General features: G+C 34.2%; 1 protein-coding gene across 7 annotated transcripts in view; it reads left to right on the forward strand.

Moving 5' to 3' along the window:
* LOC129948552 (protein sidekick) overlaps nucleotides 1–22,977 on the forward strand; it is a 244,148-nt gene that overhangs the window by 217,510 nt on the left and 3,661 nt on the right. Inside the window, exons 7-17 of one of the 7 annotated variants that reach the window (XM_056059619.1) lie at nucleotides 4,765–4,884; nucleotides 5,440–5,595; nucleotides 9,653–10,081; nucleotides 10,297–10,494; nucleotides 14,947–14,964; nucleotides 15,061–16,570; nucleotides 16,633–18,353; nucleotides 18,423–18,701; nucleotides 19,036–19,059; nucleotides 22,126–22,446; nucleotides 22,602–22,933. In XM_056059619.1, coding sequence (XP_055915594.1) covers nucleotides 4,765–4,884; nucleotides 5,440–5,595; nucleotides 9,653–10,081; nucleotides 10,297–10,494; nucleotides 14,947–14,964; nucleotides 15,061–16,570; nucleotides 16,633–18,353; nucleotides 18,423–18,701; nucleotides 19,036–19,059; nucleotides 22,126–22,446; nucleotides 22,602–22,933 — 5,108 coding nt within the window. The remainder of the gene's footprint in view (nucleotides 1–4,764; nucleotides 4,885–5,439; nucleotides 5,596–9,652; nucleotides 10,082–10,296; nucleotides 10,495–14,946; nucleotides 14,965–15,060; nucleotides 16,571–16,632; nucleotides 18,354–18,422; nucleotides 18,702–19,035; nucleotides 19,060–22,125; nucleotides 22,447–22,601; nucleotides 22,934–22,977) is intronic. The other 6 variants (XM_056059620.1, XM_056059622.1, XM_056059625.1 and 3 more) reach the window with 6 other exon arrangements.

A 22,977-nucleotide genomic window follows, 5' to 3' on the forward strand; every position in this document is an offset into this window, starting at 1 on the left:
GGTAGTAAAGTCAACGCTCTGTTACGCATGTCAAGTCTGGGGTGCAGATGAATATGAACAAATTGAACAATTCCAGAAAAATTTCATAAAAAAACTCTTCAACTTCAACTTCTTCAACCTCGAAACACACCAAACTATGCAATCTACCTGCAAACAGGATTACCAAAACTCCTAACGATTACCCTTAAAGCGCAGGCTGATTTTATTGTTAAGACTTTAGCCCATGACGACTCAAGGTTGGAAAAAAAATGCTTTTATACGAGTTGAGGAGTAAAGGTACTGCTTGTGCTGAAACACTTTATATGGACTATAATAACTCCAACAACTTAAAAGAACAGCTGTACCGTATAATTAGAAAGAATGAGGACTTGACTCGAGAAAAATTTATTCTAAATGGTCGTAAATCCGACAGTAGATTGTTATATTCTCAGCTTAATTACAATCTTGAGAAAAGAAACTACTTTACCGATACCTTAACATACCGAGAGATTTCTTTCATTTTCAATGCGAGATGTGAACTACTCAGCTTAAACGGATGCCCTTACAACGGGAGCTTTAATCAATTCTGTTCAATATGCAACCTTAAGTCAAAAGAGAACTGCTTCCATTTTATAAGTATATGTCCAATATTTAAGCCACACCGACGTTTGTTCTTTGGTAAAAATAACCTTTCAATGCAAGACACCCTTAAAATACTGCACGAGTAGGACTGGAAAATACTAAGTACATTTTTAAAAGTTATCTTCAAATGTAGAATGCTTTTAGTTAGCGAATATGTTTAATTTGTAAACTTATCTATATAATTGTTATCTATAAAAAACGTTTATAAGAATTATAATTCTTGTCAACCAGGCTGACGGCTTAGCCATAGCTTTAAAATTCATGGGTAATTTTTAAACTTAAACAATTATTGAATTAATAAATGAATTTGTTACTTACTTACTTAATTAGTAATTATTTATATTTAGAAGTTTCTAGATTAACTAATTTCGTTTATGATTTGAAAATAATGCAATTTATTAATTGAGCAACATTTTTATTAACTCTGAATGTTTCTCAAGTTTTTTAAGAATTACTAAATATTCATTTATGATGTTGGAAATAATTAAAAATTTAACTGCTTGCATTATTTTCAGAACGATCATAAAAAACAAATAGTAAATTTGTGAAACATAACAATTTAAACAAAAATTGATAAATTCTTATTTAAAAAAGCATAATATGAATTATTTTACATATTTTTCTCAAAATAAAATGTCAATGTTTTCGAAAATCTAAATAAGACTAAGCTGGTTTTTGAAAAGCAGGAATACAAATAAAAAAAAAACAAAATAATGACCTCAGGCTTGTTTCACCAAACACTTTTCACTTCTCACTTTGCAAAAAAAAATATCTTGCAAAGTTCATGTGTTTCACAAAATTTTAAAAGTGAAAAGTAAAAGTGATTCACAGCTTTCAAATACAACTTTGCAATTAATTCGTATTTTTACAGGTTGCAAAGTAAATCTTAGATTGTATTTATTAAGATAAAATATGCATAGAACAAATTTAGTGAATTAATATCTATCAGTTCTTACATTTTTCTATTAGTTTTCTACAACTTTTTAAAAGAAACTCTATCTTTGAAAATAAAAATTTCTTTTTGCATATAACTCTAAAGCTTTTTAAAATTCTAAATATAATTATGTAGAGCTTATTATTGGTTGGAAGAAAATAACAAGTCCTTTTTTATTTAATACATTTTCTCTTTGCAATTTTGCGTTTGGTGTAACGTAATTTGCAAAACAAAAAGTTTGGTGAAAAAGGTTTCTGCTTTCAAGTTCGTAAAGTAAGGAATAAGTAGAAAAATAAATTATTGCCTTCTTAATTAATTTATTTTTTAGTATTAAATATTTACATAGAAGGTATTTGATTAACCAAAAATAGTTACATCTAATATTTTGTAAATACTGTTATTTTTTATAAAATAGCATTTTTCAAACGAAACATTGATATAGTAGAGAAGTCGAAAAAAGTGGGTCCCCGATTCCACCTGTACCTCTGTCCTCACCCCTACAGAACAAACCATTGAGTCGATTGATTTCAAAATTGGAAAAATAAAGTTTTTCTTAGATTAGTCTTAAGTCAAATGCGATTTTTTTTTCAAAAATAAACCAATGGCTTTTTTTCAAATTTTCTCTAAACATTTTTTTCTTAACTTTTTTCAATATCCAGAACGATACCCCCATAGAACCGTTGTTTTGTTTGTAAGTAATGAACCGATTTCAAAAATATTCTGCACAAGCTCTCATATTGTCTCAATAGTAGACGATTTAAAATTTAAACATTTTTGCTTCGGAATTTAAAAAAATATATATTTTTTCACAATTCGATATCTCGAAAACGGGTCAACATTTTTTACGAAACTCAAATATAAAATGCGTATTACTATATTCTAAATAAGTACCAAAAATATTTGTAGACAAAAATTGAGAAAATGTAGACGTACAAAATTAATAGAAAAAAAAATGCTCTAACGATTTTCAAAAACCAATTCTGCAAAGCTAAGGTTTTTTGATAAATGAGTATTTAAATTATTGAAGACAAATCTTTTGTGGAAGTTTTTTTTTTTAAATCTTGAACTAAACGAAAGTAAAGAGAAGCAAGTTTGAGCGATCCAGTCGTGCATTTTATTTCTTACAATATTATTTTATTAACTTTCCATAGGAAGTAATTGTAATGGGCTTGATTTGTCAAATTACAAATTTTGACATTTCTCTACGTTTCAAGGTCCCTGGAGTCGAAACAAAAGATTTTTAGAAAGATATTTGTGCGTGCGTGTGTACGTACGTTCGCGACGTTTTTTTCGCCGTCCATAGCTCAAGAACCAGAAGAGATATCGATTTCAAAAAATGTTGTTTATACAGATAATAAGGCAGAAAGATGCAGAAAGGGCTCTCAAGAAAATGGTGTGGGTGGTTTTTTTACCATAGCAGTTTGAAAAAAAGGTTAAACTTTTTTTTAACCCTAAATATCTGACGAACCAAAAACGCTAGAGACTTGAATTAAATTTTACATAATATACTGTAACGTGCTTTTAAAGAAGTATATTTTAAAAAAAAAAATCCATTTAACTGTTTTTTATACATCAAAAAAACTGAAAAAAAAAATTGTCACCTCCAAAATTTTATGTCTAAAATATAATTTCATCTCCAAAACAATTTTTGCAACGAAGAATAATAATTTGGACATCTGATAAAATTTTGGGAAAAATCGAATATACAAAAAACAAAAATCTAAAAAAAACATTACTCAAAGTTGGTAAAAATTGAATATCGATTCAAATATCTTTTCAAAAACTTGAAATTTAATGTTAATTATGTTTTGTATTTTGTGCGTGTGTTGGGTTTTAATTGTATTATTTTCTTATCGTGGTTTGAAGCTTGCTAAAAGCTAACTTCTTTCTGAAATTCTGAAGTGTAAAAAAATAGTGTCAAGTGCAGATATTTGTTCCTTAGCCGTACTACGCGAATGTAAAATTACTTACAACACTCTGTCTTTCCCAGTCATTGCTAAATTCAGAGATTAAAACCAATGTGCACCGATACCTCCTGTCAAACCCTCACTCCCTCCCCTAATGCTCACACTCTGTTTCTGCGTAATAAAAATATTTCAAAATGAAAATAATTTATACCTATAACGTTCCGTTGAACAAATTCAAAATTCTCAGCATTATTTTCATTCATCCACAAAAAAATGATAAGGATTTTCAACTTTGATTTAAGTATATCGGCTCACAACTAAGCCCCTTTTTTGAATGTCTCTTTATTTCACATTTTTCTTATAATAAATATCATATCCCAAACTATGGAAATACCTTTTGTGAAAACCCAATTAATGTCAACATTGCATCAGGGTTATAGGAAAACTTTGGGCCTTTTCAACGATAGTATATTAACCAATTAGCGTTTTTAAAAATGTTAAAATACAGTAAATGCCTACATGGAAGTTATATCCTGTTTTAAACCAAAAATTGTAAAGTAGCTTGAAAATATTTTTGTTTTTTTTTTTAATTCTTTGATGTACCTTATAGAATATAGCGTATCTGCTGTGCATATATAAAAATATTTAATTAAAGAAAAAAAGTTCAGACAAATCCATGCCAATTACGTCGTTTCCGGTTTCCATTTGCAGCTACTTTTTCGTCGTCCAATTACTATGAACTTTTATTCATCTTGTATTTTTGTTTGTGTTTTTGTTCCATGTTGATAAATGTATGTAGGTATGAAGGTATAAGTGTACTCCGTGCAGTATGCAATGTGCATTTGTTTTGTCCTTTAATAGTTCTGCAAACGCAGTATATCAGTGCAGTAAAGTTTTATTTTTCTTTTTCGTTATTTGTATTCGCGTCAGAATTTCGTGTTATTTCCTTGCTTTTATTTTCAACTCTAACTTATTTATAGGAAAAAAAATATTATATATAAACGCAAATTGGCGTGCTAAATATCATCACAGTGTAGAGTTGAAAAAATAGTTTAAAAAAAAAAAACAAGAAGCGTTCTGAAATAAAATACATTTTTTTTTTTGAAAGCGCACTAAACCGCATCACCATTGCATGTTCTATTTTTTTTATACCACTGAACCAACATCCACCATTTCGACATCCCACACTCATTCTCATATAAATATTTCAAACATACTGATTCGGATTCTGCGATATTTGCAAGGCAGTGTTTTCTTTTTTTTGTACTCATATGAAAAGCCTTTCTTTTTCTATCTTCACAGCCTCGACTCCGATTATGGAGCAACCACCACTAAATGTGACCGCATTGGATGGCAAGGATGCAACTATTTCGTGCCGGGCTGTTGGTGCTCCAAATCCAAATATCACATGGGTGTACAACGGTAAGTGATTGCTCTGAAATAAAATAGAATAAAATAAAATTCTGGGAAATATCCAAACCAAACCAAACCAAAGCCAACCCCCAAATGCAACCCTTAGCCCAAGTGCATCTGTCTGAGAGCACTGTGTGGATTTTTTTAGAATTTGTTTTTTTTTATTTTTGCATTTTTTTATTTGTTGGTGTTCTCTTTATATCCCTTAATTAACTCTCTTGATATATCACAAGAGTTGCTAACGGTGATTTTGTTTTAACTTTGTACTAACAAACTTTTATGTTTTCTTTATGTTTTTTGCTCTCTTGGCTGTTTGTTCGGAAAATTGTGTTTGAACAAAAATTCTACCATCACTTCAACTTTCAACACAAAATCGCACTTATGGCACTCGTCTATACGAACCAACTCGCACTCTACTTCAAAAACACAAAAAAAAACTATTACCACAATAAAAACATCAAAAAACAACAAAAACCCCAAAAATCAAAACAACCCTTTCAAAATATATAAACACTCGTGATGGGTGGTTTTGTGATGCATATATACCTACGTGTGTGTGTATAGAAACCCAACTAGTTGAAGTGTCGAGCCGGGTACAGATCCTGGAGTCTGGGGACTTGCTGATATCAAATATTCGCGAATCTGATGCTGGACTTTATACGTGTGTCCGTTCGAATGAAGCTGGAACTGTTAACGGGGAAGCGTATTTAGGAGTTCTGGGTAAGTGTTTTATATCCTAGGTACTTACGACATATTTTTTGTTTTTGTTTTTAATTTTATTTTATTTTTTATATATTTTGTTTTACATTTTAAAAGCTTATTTTTGAATTGTTTTTGTTGAGCTGTTTTTGGTTGTTACATTGTATAAGGTACCTTGTACCTTGGTAATTATGTATTTTGTAATTTATTTTTATTTTGTTTGTTTGCACCTCGCTTGGTTTTTAAGTGTGAATCGTCGGGTTAATTGAACTTGAGTGAAGTGAATTTGTGATTTTAATTTAATTATAAAAAAATAATAATCACTGGTAGTGAAATAGAGTCGCACGTGCTTGAAGGCTTACACCTTTTTGTGTCTGGCAGTGACTTAACATTTAAAACAAAGGAATTCAAATATTGGAAAGTAAAGTATTTTTATTTTATCTTTAATAAAGTTATATCCTAGACTCAATAAGGTGCTATTTGCAGGGTATTTTATTTTTTTAACGGGTCGTCAAATTTTAAGGCCGATGTTGATTTTGAATAAAGCAGAAATTATTAAGGAAGTTATTGTTATATCTTTTGTAATGATAATTTGATACGGTTTAACTATGTACGAAGAATATTGGCTAAATGCCCGCAGTGACCTCAGAGGTACACCTCAAAATTGAGATCATAGAAAAAATTCCAATGGTGTCATTACATGATCTTTGCCACGAGATAAAACACGAGTTTTCAATTTGTGGCGTAAAAAATTCATTGTTTTGTTAGCTGCGTGGCAAGTTGAAACCACATGTCGCTTAAATCCATATCTTACAATTCGGGCCCTTTGTTATCATCTCACGGTAGCGATTTTGAGTGCATTGGATTTCGACAATCACTCTTGGATTAGCATTCGATCAAAAGCGGCAGATCTACTTGTTGAGGAATCCACTGAGGTGAAAATATGCCTCATTACTAAATATGATTTTCTTCGAAAACTGATAATATACTGTTGCATTTTCTTGCCACCATTCTGACCATTGACTTTCTTGAGTTCTTGAGGCATTTGCATCTTGTAAGCATGTAAATCGAAGACTTTAATGCACTGGAGTTTTCACATCTCCCATAGACCCGATTTGCTGGAATTTTTGCACGGTTTTTCCGATGATATGCACATTTAGACGGTTAAATTGACCGAAACAAACACGAAGTCAACTATATGCATTTTTAATTTAACGCCCGTTTTCATAATAAGCCTGAATAACGTTAATGTGTTCTTCGATTGCGTACATTTCCATGGTTAAAACTGAACTACTCTGAAATTGAGAAATGTTAAATGACATCGGTCCTTAAAATCTAACCACCCTTTTTAAATGGAAGTCCATTTGAGACAGGGATGAAGGATGAAGGAATGTAAAGCGAATCTTGTTTGCGTTCAATTTTGTACATTTTTTACATTTTTACTAAATCAATACAAGAAAAAAATGTCAGCATAAAAAATAAGATAGATAGGAAGTTATTAAAATTGGTCCGATTTGTCAAATTGAAAATTTTGATATTTATCGACGTTTCAAGGTCCCTAGAGTCGAAATAAAAGATGTATTTTCGTGGGTGTGTGCGTACGTTTGTTTCGTTGTCCATAGCTCAAGAACCAGAAGAGATATCGATTTAAAATAGTTTTTTTTAACAATATGATAGTTTTTAACAAGATGATAGTTTTTTTAACAAAAAATAAAAAGATTAATACAAGTTAGTAAAAATTGATTTTCGACTCAAATATCTTTTTAAACTTTGAGATTTTGGCCTTAAACTACTTTAATCTTTTAAAAAATATTGTTGTCAACACTCAGTAAAATTTTGAGGAAAATCTAATCAATAGTTTTTTTTACAAAAAATAAAAACAATACTAAAACGTGGTAAAAATGTACCTTCGACTCAAATAGCTTTTCAACAATTAAAAATATTGTCTTCAAACTCTTTTTATTTCACAGAAAATATTGTTTTTGATATTCAGTAGTTTTTTTTTTTATAAAAATCCAACAGTCCGTTTTTTTCATAAAAAAATATAATCTACAAAAAATAGTACGCATATTTGGTAAAAATTGATGTTCAGTTCTTGATATCTCTCAAAATTAATTTCAATCATCCAATTTGTAAAAATTTAAGAAATGCTACTAAAATTGGTAAACATTTGCTTTCGACTAAAAATCTATTTGCCAAAACTAGATTTTCAAACTAAACTATTTCTTTATATGAAAAACATTGTTTGTAATTTTAAAATTTGTAAGAATAATTCAACTTTTTTAACCCAACACGAAAAACTTTTAAGCAAGACAAATCGACAGACGGGATGATTGTTATCAGTGTGGGTCGCATCCCGGCCTCTATTTTTAAATTATAATTTTGTTCAGTAGAAAGCATTTTTCAATTCCCGGGTTTATTTTCAAATAATTTGCATACAGCTTTCTAAGATAAAATAGATGCAGAATTACTTTTGTTTTAAATACAAAAATGTATTAAAAATTCTGAAATTCTTTAAAATAAAATAAATTTAATTGATATTAAAAAACAATTCATTTGATGCAAATCAAAAATTGAAATGAAAATCTAAACCGATTTAAACGATCCAGATTTCAAAAGAAAAATAGCCGCTTGATTGCACTATTAATCGTTTCAGAGGACATCAGAAAAGAAATTGACTCAAACAATCCTGATTTATCGAAAGCCTTTTATATGGTAAACCATGCCATTCTTTCCTAAAAGTTCCTACATCAATTTAATTTTTCGTTGTCTAAAGTCAAACAATTGTCCACATATCAAACAAATCGAAGACAATCTTTTGAATTTAACAAACAAATAAAAACTCCTGCCGGTAAATGGTGATATACCACAAGAGGGTATCATTGGTCCTTTGTTTTTTAGTTATGAGAGAAAAACAAAGTTGACTTGTGTTCAGTTCCGTGCTTTATGTCTGCGGACTTCGTCGTTTCAATAGAAACTCACAATATGCTTCGCAATTTCTGAATATGACCTTTGTAAGCAGTTCAGTCAATTTGTTCTCTGATTTACTCATAACCCGCCAATCTCTGGATTTTTATAATGAAATCAATATTTTTTTAGATTTTAATTGTTCATTGAACATCCTGATTCCGCGCTCAACTTCAACTTCTTGTAAGCTCTTAAATGTCATTACTGAGATGAAATACTAAAGTACTGAGGAACATTTGTGGTTGATTAAAACCTTATTTCTCTATGATTTTCAGAAACTCGCATTTTGAACTTAGAAATAACACTAGTCGACAAAATTACGTTTTTTGGGCGTAGTAGCAAAAAAGTTTTTTTTTAAGAAATAATATGTCCTACATTCGAATCTCCCATTTAAAGTATTCCACCACATCAGGTTTTTAAAGTTTGTAACTTTAATAATTCTAAAAACAACCAAAAACTTGGATTTTAAAGCTAACTAAAGACTGAAAATATGTCTGAAAACTGTCTCTCTCTTTTAGACAAAATTTAAATAATTTTAGTATCTTACATAGTTTCTAGAAATTTTTATTATTTATTTGACTCTGTATAAAATTTTGAGCAAACCTATAGTTTAATACTTTCATAGTTAAAAAAACACATTTTGGACTTAATTTTAAGTACTAATTTCGACTGCATATTTAAATTGTAACTATTTACTCAAGTTTAAAAAAACGTTTTCAACACTCTTTTTATATTTCAAAAACTTGATGTTACAGAATTGCTTAGCCAACAGATTCGTTTGATGTTACTTTTTTGTATTTCTAATAATTTTTACATTACAGGAATTTCTTACTTCTTTTAATGGTAAAATATTTTATTTTTACTCGAAATATTTTAAAGTTAATAATTTTTAATTACATTTAGGTTTTTTTTAAACAAACGAATTTTCTATATTATTCAATTTTGATGTGGTATTATTTTTTTCATAATATTTCGAAATGCTATGAACTTGAAGCATTTTGATTTTTTACGATTTGAAGAACTACCGATGTTATTAAATATAAATTATAATCTTAAAAATGTTAAATTGTAAGGTTTTTCATTTACTAAACTTTTGTTTGTTTTGTTTTAGTTCGAACCCAAATAATTCAGCCTCCAGTGGACACTACAGTACTTCTCGGTCTAACAGCTTCACTCCAATGCAAGGTTTCAAGTGATCCAACAGTTCCCTTCAACATAGATTGGTATCGAGAAGGACATCCGACACCAATTATCAATTCCCAGCGAATTGGTGTTCAATCTGATGGAACACTCGAACTGCAAGCAGTCCGTGCTTCAGATGTTGGAACTTATTCATGTGTTGTCACCTCACCCGGTGGCAATGAAACCCGATCGGCTAGATTGAGTGTCATAGAGCTTCCATTCCCACCGACCAATGTTAAAGTCACCCGCTTAGACTCACCTAGCCAGCGAGCGATAAATGTATCCTGGACACCAGGATTCGATGGAAATAGTCCGGTGTTGAAATTTATCGTTCAGAAACGTGAAGTTTCAGAACTTGGTAAGTTCTACATTTTATATTTTAAGTGATGCAAAAAAAGAAAAAAATTATGGTGAAAATTTAAATTGGCTTATTGTGTTTTTTTTTTTCTTTCTTTTCCTTCCGCATTCCTCTCATATTGTCTTTCAATTTTGGGTGTTTTTTTCCTTTCAAAATCAAAACCTTTGAAACTTTCCCCCTCTCAACGACACGTCTTTAAATCATTAACCTCATAGAACAATTCGTAGGTCCAGTACCAGATCCATTGTTAAATTGGATAACAGAGCTTAGTAACGTTTCGGCCAATCAACGTTGGATTCTTTTGACAAATTTAAAAGCTGCCACAGTTTATCAATTCCGTGTGAGTGCTGTCAATCGAGTTGGTGAAGGTTCACCATCAGAAGCAAGTAACGTCATAGAGCTGCCACAAGAAGGTAAGTTACAACATAATGTTCCATAGATACTATAACCCTCCAATATTGATGCTATTTAGTTTGCCCTGTGTATTTTATGTTTGTTGTTAAAAAAAAAACATTAGTTTAGAGGCGTAATGTTTATAATTTATTTTGTATTTGTTTCGTATATATTATTTTAATTTTTTTGGTTAAGTTTAATTTGATTAATTTTTTAATTTATTGCTTTTGATGATTAAGAAAGAAAATGCAGTAAAATTAAATTTTGTTGAAGCTATATAAATATTGATAGTTTGTGTACAAAGCTGTAAATATTGAAAGCAGAAATGACATTGCGAGTATAATTTTTGTTTTTATTTGCGGAAATTATATTTGCACAAAATTTTCCACATACACTTAATAAACAACTACTCCCTACAAAAGAAAAGCTTTGAAATAGAAGCTTACTTAAATACTTCCCTTAAGAATAGCTTTGAAACAGAAACTTACTTAAATACTTGCATTTAAGGCTTGTTGAAGCAGACAAGTTGGTTAAAAGTTTCGGCCTAAATCAAATTGCTCCTCTACCTTGGCATTCTCTGGAAAGGGGTTCAAGGTTTTTTTAGTCGTAGAATTGAAATTGTTCCATTCAAGATGGTTCAGCCATTTCAGTCCATGGGATTATATTTTCTACATCAGAATGCCAATGAAAAGATTCTTATCTAAATGCTTTTTCATCTACTTTGTTGAAGTAATAAGTAGGTAATTAACATAAGTTACTCCTTCGACGATTAAGCTGCTGAAATACTTTTTATTTTGAAGGTCTGAAAAAGCAGAGTATTGCCAGAGTTGTTTTTCGTATGATTTACGTTGACAGTTGATATTTTTCAGACTTCTTTGTCCTTTTGTTTTGAAATTAGACTTATCATCCTACGTCTCGATGTAACTTTTGTTGGGAAACGCATGTTTTCTCATACATTTCAGTTTATTTTGTTATTTTTAAAAACTACAATTAAGTGGTTTAGTCTTTGCTTCAACGTTTTCAAGCAAAAAACAAATTTTGAACATGATTTTGAGCAGTGCAATTTAGTAGTTTTTGTACTATAGCCACTAGCTTTGTGAATGCAACCAATGGCACTTAAACCAAAATCGCCCCTGTTTTATCTATAAAAGATAAGTGTCAAATTTTACATGATTTAAATGCCGGACATCCTGGTTGTGTACCAGCTGAAAAATATGGTGTGTTCAGGTCAAAAATTGCGAAATAAAATTTAATTCCAAAAAGCTACTAGATGCAAAAAATTCGAATCAGGACCAGGAGAAAGACGCTTAGAAATCCGAAATATTTTAAATGAAGAATGCATTGTTCGACTGGCTAAAAAACAAAGGGAGAACCACGTTCCAGTTTCAACAGATCTTCTCTGCTGAAAAACAAATCAGTTTAATTTGCGATTAAAAAAAATCCCGGAATTTCAAAGCTAGTCAAGGTTCGGTAACCAAATTTAAGCGAAGGCATGGTGTTCGAACATTAAAAATATGCGGCGAAAAGTTATGATGTAATAAAACTGCAGTTAATCCATTTTTGGAAGAACTGCATGAACCAATACGTGAAATGTCTCTTACTCCACAACAAATATATAATTCGGATAAAACCGGCTTATACTGGAAGCTTCTTCCTCGTTCCTCCTATCAAAGAAAGGATAACGTTTTTGGCCTGTACGGACGCAACTGGAACACATAAGCTTTCTCCAATAGTTTTAGGGGAGTCCAAATGCTCCAGAGCGTTTTCCGGTTTCAAGATTTATAGATCCAGCGAAAATGCTTGGATAAAAAAAAGGACACTGCTGCTCCTTGACAATGCAACTTGTCATTTCAATAAAGAAAAGCAAACTAGCGCTGATGGAGACATAGCAGTTATGTTTTTTTTCCCAAAACGTTACCGCTTTGATTCAACCTATGGACCAAAATGTTACAAACTTAGTCAAGGTACACTACAAAAAAACGATTGCTTAGTGAAATTATTGCATCAGAAAGTGAAAACATTGCTGCTGGGATAAAAAAAAATATCCTTGAGACATGCTGTAATAAACCTGAAATTGTCTTGGGACCAACTTCCCGCTTCCTCTATCGCTAAGTGCTTTAAATGTATACTTTCACGTAAAGAAAACTGGGAGGAAGAAGATTTAATTCCATTTTCACAATAACGAAGGACACTGTCCGAAACTCTGCTTCAAAGAGTGTTGCAAGAAATTAATGATCTTCTTGCAATTATAGATAGAGAACAAAACATTTCGATACAAGAAGTTAGAGGCTGGGTAGTCCTAGAAGAAACTGCATCTGAACCAACTGAGGATATTTCGGAGTGTGAAACCGACGAAGTCACTGCAGCTCCTAAAAAGAAATACAAATACGCTGCTTGAGTACTCAGATTAAAATGAACTGGCAGCAGAAACGATTTCCAGTTTGCTGAAACTAAGAGCCAAGCTGTTCGCAAATAAAAAATTACAAGTTTTTTTAGGAAGAATTGATTTTACCGATTCTAATGATTCATTTTTAGTTCTTTAAATGAAGTGTACTGGTAATTGCTTGTTTTATTTTTTAGTTGTATTCAATGGGTATAAAGATTATTTTGATAATTTTAATGAGGATTGAAAAAAGTTCCAGTAATTTGAATCCATCTAAAATCTGAAAACGCCTTGTTTTGATTTGTTCACATTATCGAGGGACTACTGTATTATATTATTTTTTTTGTTAATTAAAAATAAATAAATTAGGTGGCACAACTCTCAAACATTCCTGTGTGCGAGTAATTGCAGGGATGGAGGGAACCTACAGTTTATTTGCCGAAGCCGAACGGTTAATTTTAGAAAGCACTTTTTCATGAAAAGATTTACTCTTGGAGAATTTGTCAATTCCTCGCAATAGGCAGTACCTGTGAATACAACTTTAGAAGGCACGGGAAGGAATCGAACCCAAGACCTCTCGCATGACAGTCCAACGCACTAACCATCATGCCACGGGTACTACTTTTTTTTGTTAATTACAGTTTCGTAAAATATGTATAAAACAGGATGTCCCAAAAGCCATCCATCTTTAACTCGACAGATACTTCTACATAAACTAAAAATTTCAAATAAAAGTTTCATTTATCTAAAAACTTGGAATAAATTAACCAAAATAAATTTAATAATTAATATTTTCACAAATTTTGTCTATTTTTGAATTGTCCGCTTTTACCGTTTTTTTTCGATTGAATGATAAGGATAATTTTTTAAGAGTGGGCGTCTTTCACGCCCCTTGATTGTTTCATGTTGATAATTGATATCAACTACTCTATACATTAAATTTATTGTATTATTCTACAGCGCTTTAAAATGTTGGTTTTATGGAAAAGGGGGTGGCTACCACGCCTCATTGATGGATTCTATTTCTTCATGTATGTAAGATTTTTTTGATTTTTGAAGCCCTGCATCATAGGAACTACATTTGCTATGGAGTTGAAGTCTTGGGAAATGGATCTCCTTTTAATTGTCCTGAAGTTAGAGTTATTGGAAATCAGCTGCGTATTTGTCTGTAAAAAAGGAGCAGTGACTATTTACTTTGCCATGCCTTTTGATTACTAAATATTGTATCTGAAAAAAATTGTTTTGATGACTTCCCTATCTTCAATTTCATAGAGAAGTTTTTTCGTTTAAATATAGGAGGAAATATACAAAATATGAACTTCTTTGACTTATTCTTCTTTTTGAAATGGGTCAAACATGTAACTTTTCATTTGAATTCCTCTGTTCTCTTTTTATTGAGTTTACAAAAAAGTTCAACTTTTTGTTTTATTTGTTTGTTCTTTTGTAAGATATTCGTTAGAATAGTTATTCTATGCATTGCATATGCTGCACAGTAAACAAAAATATATAATATATATGTTTAGACACTCTATTGCTTTGAAACTTAATAAAAGTTTTTTTTTTAACTAAAAAGTTAGAAAGTCAAACTCTTCTCCTACCTGGACGACATTATAATATCTATCCATATGAAATTTTAAAGGATATAGCATCTCCTATTTTATGTGCTGCCGCGCTGCATGTTCAATGTGCCATCCATAGAAATGCCATATAATAATAATTCTTGAGTTTTTATTGCGCCTCCTTTTAATATAATCATCTTTTTGATTTTTTCAAAACAAACAATGTCTTTGTTTAGTTCGTAAACTTTGATTTGATTTTCGGTTTCCGTTTCTGTTTCTTCTCTTACACATGATGATATGATTTTGTCTTAATTTATATGATTTCTATTCCATATGACCAAATCAAAATAAAACACAATTATGTGGTCCTTCTCGCCACAGAAAAATAAAATACATTATACTATGTATAAAACTAAAAATATATATATTCTACTCATATATACTAATTACATCTAAATGTCATTTCTATGTATCTCTCATTTTTGAATGTATATGAATATCGAAACAAAAATAAATGGCTTAAATTGTAGCATTACCGCTTAACCGAGGTATATTTGAAACAAATCACATAAAATTCTCACTCACTTTTGATTTTGTTTCTAACGAATCATTTTTGTTTTTATTTTTGTGATTCAAACTTACAGCGCCATCTGGACCTCCAGTTGGATTTGTTGGATCGGCACGATCGATGTCGGAGATTATCACCCAATGGCAGCCGCCATTGGAAGAACATCGAAATGGGCAAATTTTGGGCTATATTATTCGATATCGACTCTTTGGATACAACAATAGCCCTTGGACGTATCAAAATATCACAAACGAGGCTCAGAGGAATTATTTGATTCAAGAATTGATAACTTGGAAGGATTATGTTGTTCAAATAGCTGCCTATAATAATATGGGAGTGGGAGTGTACACGGAAGGGGCGAAAATCAAGACTAAGGAGGGCGTTCCGGAAGCCCCGCCGACAAATACGAAAGCCTCACCATTGAATTCGACAGCCATCAAAGTCTCGTGGAAACCACCAAATCCTCAACAAATCAATGGAATAAATCAAGGCTACAAAATTCAAGCTTGGCAATATGAAATAATCGACGGAGAGGAGCATGAGTCGGAGGCGAAGATGATGACAGTCCCACCAAGTTTACTAGACCCCTTGGCCGAACAAACAACTATCATGGGAGGCCTTGAGAAATTCACAGCCTACAATGTTACTGTTTTGTGTTTCACTGATCCCGGTGATGGTATCCGCAGTGGAATGGTTCCAGTGAAGACGTTGGAAGATGTCCCAGACGAGGTAGCATCCCTGCATTTTGATGAAATATCCGATCGGGCAGTGAAAGTGATTTGGGCGCCACCGAAAAATGTTAATGGCGTTTTGACGGGCTACACTGTGCGATATCAGGTCAAGGATCGTTCGGAGACTTTAAAGTCCATAAATCTTACTGCGACTGAGACCAGCTTAAGGGTTACACAGCTTCAGGCAACAACCCATTATTGGTTCGAGATCAAAGCCTGGACACAGGTTGGTGCTGGCCCGACAAAAACCGCCACCATTCAGTCTGGTGTCGAACCAGTTCTTCCACATGCCCCAACACAATTGGCGTTGTCGAATATTGAGGCATTTTCAGTGGTTCTTCAGTTTACCCCAGGTTTTGATGGAAACTCGTCAATTACCAAGTGGAGAGTTGAGGCGCAAACAGCCCGGAATAACACCTGGTTCACGGTGTATGAAGTGTCAGATCCCGATGCTTCCACATTGACAGTGATTGGTCTCATGCCATTCACTCAATATAAATTAAGACTGATTGCTACTAATGTGGTGGGAGCATCGGAACCATCCGAGCCCACCAAAGACTTCCAAACCATACAAGCCAGACCGATGCATCCTCCTTTTAATGTGACGGTTCGAGCAATGAGTGCAACGGAACTACGAGTTCGATGGATTCCCTTACAACAGACCGAATGGTTTGGAAACCCAAGGGGTTATAATATAACTTATCGTCAAGTTGATGCCACTGGCATTGGCAAAACAACAGCTCTAAGCGTCTTGATTGAGGATCACACGGCAAACTCCCATGTTCTGGATACCCTTGAGGAATGGACGGTCTATGAGATAGTGATGAATGCTTGTAATGATGTGGGAGCCTCGAAGTAAGTGATTGAATATCTTTAGTTTTGTCCTGAATTAATGAATTTTGTTTGTTATATTTCAGGGATAGTATCAAGGCAGTGGAGCGTACGCGTGAGGCTGTTCCATCATTTGGACCCTTAGAAGTGCAAGCTAATGCAACATCATCGACCACCATTGTTGTTAGATGGGGAGAGGTACCAAAGGAGCACCGGAATGGCCAAATCGAAGGCTATAAGGTGTATTATGCAGCCACCAATCGTGGTGGTCAAGTTTTACATAAGACTATCTCTAACAACTCATCTTTCACTACAACCCTCACTGAATTGAAGAAGTATGTCGTTTACCACATCCAAGTTCTGGCTTTCACTCGACTTGGAGATGGAGCTCTAAGCACTCCCCCGATTCGTGTGCAGACCTTCGAGGATACACCAGGTGCTCCATCGAATGTCTCATTTCCCGATGTGTCGTTTTCAACTGCAAGGATTATCTGGGACGTTCCTGAAGACCCAAATGGAGAGATTCTAGCTTACCAAGTCACATACTCACTTAATGGCAGTGTGAATCTCAACTACAGTCGAGAATTTCCTCCGTCAGATCGGACTTTCCGCGCAACACAGCTGCTAGCTGAACGCTACTACATTTTCAGCGTAACAGCTCAGACCAGGTTGGGATGGGGAAAGACGGCTTCTGTTCTCGTTTACACAACAAACAACCGTGAACGGCCACAAGCACCATCTTCACCTCAGATATCACGGAGTCAGATTCAGGCTCATCAGATCACCTTCAGTTGGACACCAGGCCGTGATGGTTTCGCACCTCTACGGTACTATACTGTTCAGATGCGTGAGAATGAGGGACCGTGGACATCACTCCCAGAGCGTGTTGATCCAAGTCTAGCCTCCTACACTGCCACTTTTTTGAAACCCCACACGATATATCAATTTAGAATCCAAGCAACAAACGATCTTGGTCCGTCGACTTTCAGCCGAGAGAGCATAACAGTTCGTACTCTTCCCGCAGCTCCAGCGAAAGGCGTGAGTAGACTTAAAGTCGTACCCATAACTACCACCAGTGTCCGTGTCCAATGGAATGCCCTTGAGACATCTCTCTGGAATGGGGATTCCGCTACCGGTGGCTATCGGATTCTCTTCCAGCAGCTATCAGACTTTCCCGCCGCTCTACAAGCAACTCCTAAACAAGATGTCATGGGCATCAATCAAGCATCGATTGTACTGAGTGACTTGCAGCAAGATCGAAACTACGAAATCGTTGTGTTACCTTTCAATTCTCAAGGAGTAGGTCCCGCATCTCCCCCAGTAGCAGTGTACGTAGGTGAAGCAGTACCCACTGGTGAGCCAAGAGCTGTAGATGCGGCTCCTCTATCAAGCACTGAAGTGCGACTTCGATGGAAACCACCAAAGCAGAGCATGCAAAATGGTGATCTTTTGGGCTATAAGATCTTCTATCTGGTGACAAGTTCCCCGCAGGAGCTTGAAGAAGGACGAAAGTATGAAGAAGAAATCGAAGTAGTAGCTGCTTCCGCAACCTCACACAGTCTTGTCTTCCTCGATAAATTCACCGAATATCGGATTCAAATTCTTGCCTTCAATCCAGCTGGCGATGGCCCACGATCGACTCCCATCACAGTGAAGACCTTACAGGGACTTCCCGGACCACCAGTTTCACTCCGGTTCGAAGATATAACCATGCAAAGTTTGAAAGTTTCATGGGATCCTCCGAAAATGCGTAACGGGGAAATTCTCGGTTACCTTGTGACTTACGAGACCACCGAAGAGAATGAAAGTAAGTTGTTGTATTTTTTTCTACATTTCTTGAGAAGTATTAAAACTTTTTTTCTTTCATTTCCAACAGAATTCAGCAAACAAGTAAAACAAAAGGTCAATGGAAATAGTTTACATGTTCAAAATCTTGAAGAAGAAGTAACCTACACATTTACGGTACGAGCTCAGACAATAGACTATGGACCAGCGGTGAGTGAAAATGTTACTACCGGGCCACAAGATGGATCTCCAGTGGCTCCAAGAGATTTAATTCTATCGAAAACTTTGGCCAATGTTGAAATGCATTGGCTCAATGGACCATCCGGACGGGGACCCGTTCTTGGCTATTACATTGAATGCAAGAAAAGAGGTAAGTTTGAAAGTTTTCAATATATGATGGGATATTTTTGGGACTTTTGTGCATGGCAGAAGTTACTTTTTTCTTATAAATTTCACAAGAAAGTTGATTTAATTTGGTTGCTTGTCAAGAGTTTTTAACTATGATTCAAAAAATATTGAAGAATACAAAATATTTTAAAATTCGATAAATTTTATAAAAATTATTCATTTTAAATCAACTTAACTTCTCCGAGACCCATAGTTAAATTTTGTTATTTTGGTTTAAGGTGCTTTGAGTAATAGTAGTTTCTTTTATTCTATTTCTTGCATTCTTTTTTCCCCCCAAATATGCTTTCTCTGAGTAGAAAGAGGTGAACCAGCTTATATTTGTAAGTACTTATATGAAAAAAAAAAAAAAATCTTTTGGTTTTATGTTTTCTTAAAATTTCTTTCATTTTATTTACTAACTAATTTTTAATTGTCATTTATTTTGTGTATAATAAGAAAAAAGATTCCTTTTTGGAATAACATTTATTTGTTTTTTTAAATTAAAAGGTTTTTCAATATTTTTATATTATGATATTAAAAAAAAATGTTATCAGAACATTGATTTTTCATATTCATTAAAAACGCTTTTTTAAAAAAAAAAAAAACAAAATTTAATTGAAATTTTCTTTATTAAAATGACATTTATGTTATAGTAATTCTCCGATTAAGTAATTTTGTTCACTTTTTAGGACTCCATTAAGTAACACTTTTTACTTAAGTGGAAAACCTCATAGATAGACATTTTTTGTTTCCCTTAAGTGGGTTTAACAGTGTTTTATTCAATTTTTGGGAACGTTACGCAGTCAACTGTTACGGATTTTTCTGCACACTCCTTCTGAAGCCGTTTTTGGCAGATCTTGTGTTTTATCACAGAAAAAAAACAGTTTATTGAAATTTATTCATTAAGCTACAAACAGACGTCCCGATTTTATTGGGACTATTATGGCAACGGCGGTAAGATTCCCAGAAAACAATTTTATCATTTGAATAAAACAGATGGAATGATTGACATCTAATTTGACAGCTGAAGCTTCAACAACATGGTCGCTATATCAACTGTTAATGGTGCAAAATCCTTATTGGCTGTGTTCAATCTCGAGTTAAATAAGCTATCCTAGATACTTGGATTTTAAGATACCTTATTGAACAAGTTAAATACCTAAATTGAGATAGGTCAGATGGTCAAAAAGGACACAAAAATACAAATTTCGCTGCACAAATTTATCGTAAAATAAAAAATGGGTACCTTAATAATTCACTGGATTTTAAACGAAAAAAATATCAATTTAAAAATAATTGTCGGGTTCCTTCAAATTCAACCATATGTTGAATCAACTTTTCTGTCAGATACCCGCATATACCAAAAATTCTTGGATACCTTTACTTACTTAAGGTGGCGCTACAGTCCGGGGCGGACCTGTGCCTCAACCAACAAGCGCCTCCAGCCAGCTCGGTCCCTAGCTAGCTGTCTCCAGTTTCGCACCCTAAGTTGGTTGAGGTCCCCTACCACCTGGGTGCGCCACTTGAGTCGCGGTCTTCCTCTACTGCGCCGTCCCTCGGGATTGGATTTGAAGACCTTCCGGGCTGGAGCGTTGATATCCATCCGCTCTACATGACCTAGCCATCTAAGCCGTTGGAATTTAATTCTGCTAACTAGGTCAGTGTCGCTGTACAGCCCGTACAGTTCGTCGTTATATCTTCTTCTCCATCTATGCGTACGGGACCAAAGAACATCCGAAGAATTTTTCTCTCGAAGCATCCTAAGACGCTCTCATCTTTCTTTGACAGGGTCCAGGCCTCAGCGCCATAGATGAGAACCGCGATGATGAGTGTCTTATATATGGTGATTTTACATGCTCGAGAGAGGACTTTACTTCTCAATTGCCTTCTAAGTCCAAAGAATTGCAAGAGTTATTCTTCGTTTGATTTCAGCGCTGGTGTCGTTGTCTGCATTAATAGCGGTGCCTAGTCCTTTACTACCTCAAAGTTATAGCTGTCCATGGTGACGTTTTTTCCAAGACGTCGTCGTTCAGTGTCCTTTTTTGATGACAGCATATACTTGGTCTTGCCCTCATTGACCACTAAACCCATCTTCTACGCTTCCGTCGCAATGCTCAAAAACGCTCCACTGACATCACGCTTTGATCTTCCAATTATGTCAATATCATCTGCGTATCCAAATAATTGGATGGACTTTTGGAAGATTGTGCCTCTAGTGTTCACGTTTGAGTTTTGCACAATTCTTTCCAGAACGATATTGAAGAAGACGCATGACAGTGCATCGCCTTGTCTGAAACCTTTCTTGACATCAAATGAATCGGTAAGATCTTTTCCGACCTTGATAGAGCAGCGTGCATTCTCCATCGTCATTCTGCACAAACGGATAAGTTTGACAGGGATGCCAAAACTAGACATTGCTCGGTATAGCTCTTCCCTATAGATGCTGTTATACGCGGCTTTAAAATCGATAAAGAGATGGTGGGTATCGATTTGAAGCTCCTGAGTTTTTTCCAAGATCTGCCGTAGTGTGAATATTTGGTCGATAGTGGACTTTCCTGGTCTAAAGCTACACTGATAAGGACCAATCAGGTTGTTGACGAATGGCTTCAGACGTTCACATAATACGGCAGAGAGGATCTCATACGCAATGTTAAGGAGACTGATGCCTCTGTAGTTGGCGCAGTTTAGAGGGTCTCCTTTCTTATGTATCGGGCACACTATGCTGAGATTCCAATCATGGGACATGCTTTCTTCCGACCATATTTTGCAGATGAGTTGGTGCATGCTCCGTACCAAGTCATCGCCTGCTGCTTTGAATAGTTCGGCAGCGATGCCGTCAGCTCCAGCAGCTTTGGAAGCCTTTGGATTCTTTTTTTGACATCCCAGCTGTTTTGGATCAGCTGTTCCTTAACACGTAAAGTACGAACAAAAAGGTATCCGGATACACCATCTGTCTGAGATTAAAAGCAACCATTTGAAGACTCTCTTTAAAATGCCGTCATATTTTACATTATGATAAAAAGCTTTGTGCTCATGGCAGACATATTTTGCCAGTTCCGGTTCCGGTAATGCGTAATGCAATGAAAAATGAGATTAACAATATAAGACGATTCGTGGTATTGTTTATGTTTCCTTAGACTTTTATTCATTACTTTGGTGTGTTTTACTAATAAACCTAACTACTGTTCATATTTTAGCAACAAATATGTCCTGATTAAAACAAAATTCATGTTTTTTTTACTAAAATGTTATTAAAAAATAAATAGTTTCTTTAAATTTTTGGTGTTAACACATTTTTTTCTTTAATTTTTGCAAGTAAATGTATCACTGTATTTTTAAAATACATTTGATTTAAATTCTTATTTTGTCTTTAATTCTTAATAATATTTAAATATTGCTATTTACAGATGACTCTAGATGGGAAACAATAGCACGTTCAACAACAGGTCCAATGCAAGATTTTACAGTTAGCTATCAAAGTCTTCTACCATCAACGGCTTATACATTCCGTGTTATTGCCTACAATCGCTATGGCATATCCTTTCCAGTTTATTCAAAAGACTCAATATTAACCCCATCTAAATTGCACCTGGAATATGGCTATCTTCAGCACAAACCATTCTATCGGCAAACCTGGTTCATGGTTGCATTGGCAGCAACTTCAATCATCATTATCATCATGGTCATAGCTGTGTTGTGTGTTAAAAGCAAAAGTTACAAATACAAACGTAAGTGTTATCATAGCTCTATGAATGTATATTCAACCATTTTAAAATGTCTCTCGTGTTGAGACTCATGTCAAAGGATGTCTTTTTAAAACTTAGTATTTTCCTTCTTTCATCCTCCAACTCATTTCCCACCACAAAACGAAACAAAACATCAGAAGAAGCACAAAAAACCCTTGAAGAATCAATGGCTATGTCTATCGATGAACGACAAGAGCTGGCACTTGAGCTCTATCGTTCGAGACATGGAGTTGGTACTGGTACATTAAACAGTGCCGGCACTCTGGGTCGTGGAACTTTGGGAACATTAGGAAGAAAATCAAATCACCGTCCGCCGCCGGCTTCGACTTTGGGCAAGAGCCCTCCCCGACCATCGCCGGCCTCTGTGGCCTATCATAGCGATGAAGAGAGCTTAAAATGTTACGATGAAAACCCCGATGACAGTAGTGTTACGGAGAAACCATCGGAAGTCAGCTCTTCAGATTCACAGGTAAAATGACTTAAGAGGTTTATAGTAGAAAGTGAAATTTCACC

This window comes from Eupeodes corollae, chromosome 2 (assembly GCF_945859685.1).
Source record: "Eupeodes corollae chromosome 2, idEupCoro1.1, whole genome shotgun sequence".
Lineage (NCBI taxonomy): Eukaryota > Metazoa > Arthropoda > Insecta > Diptera > Syrphidae > Eupeodes > Eupeodes corollae.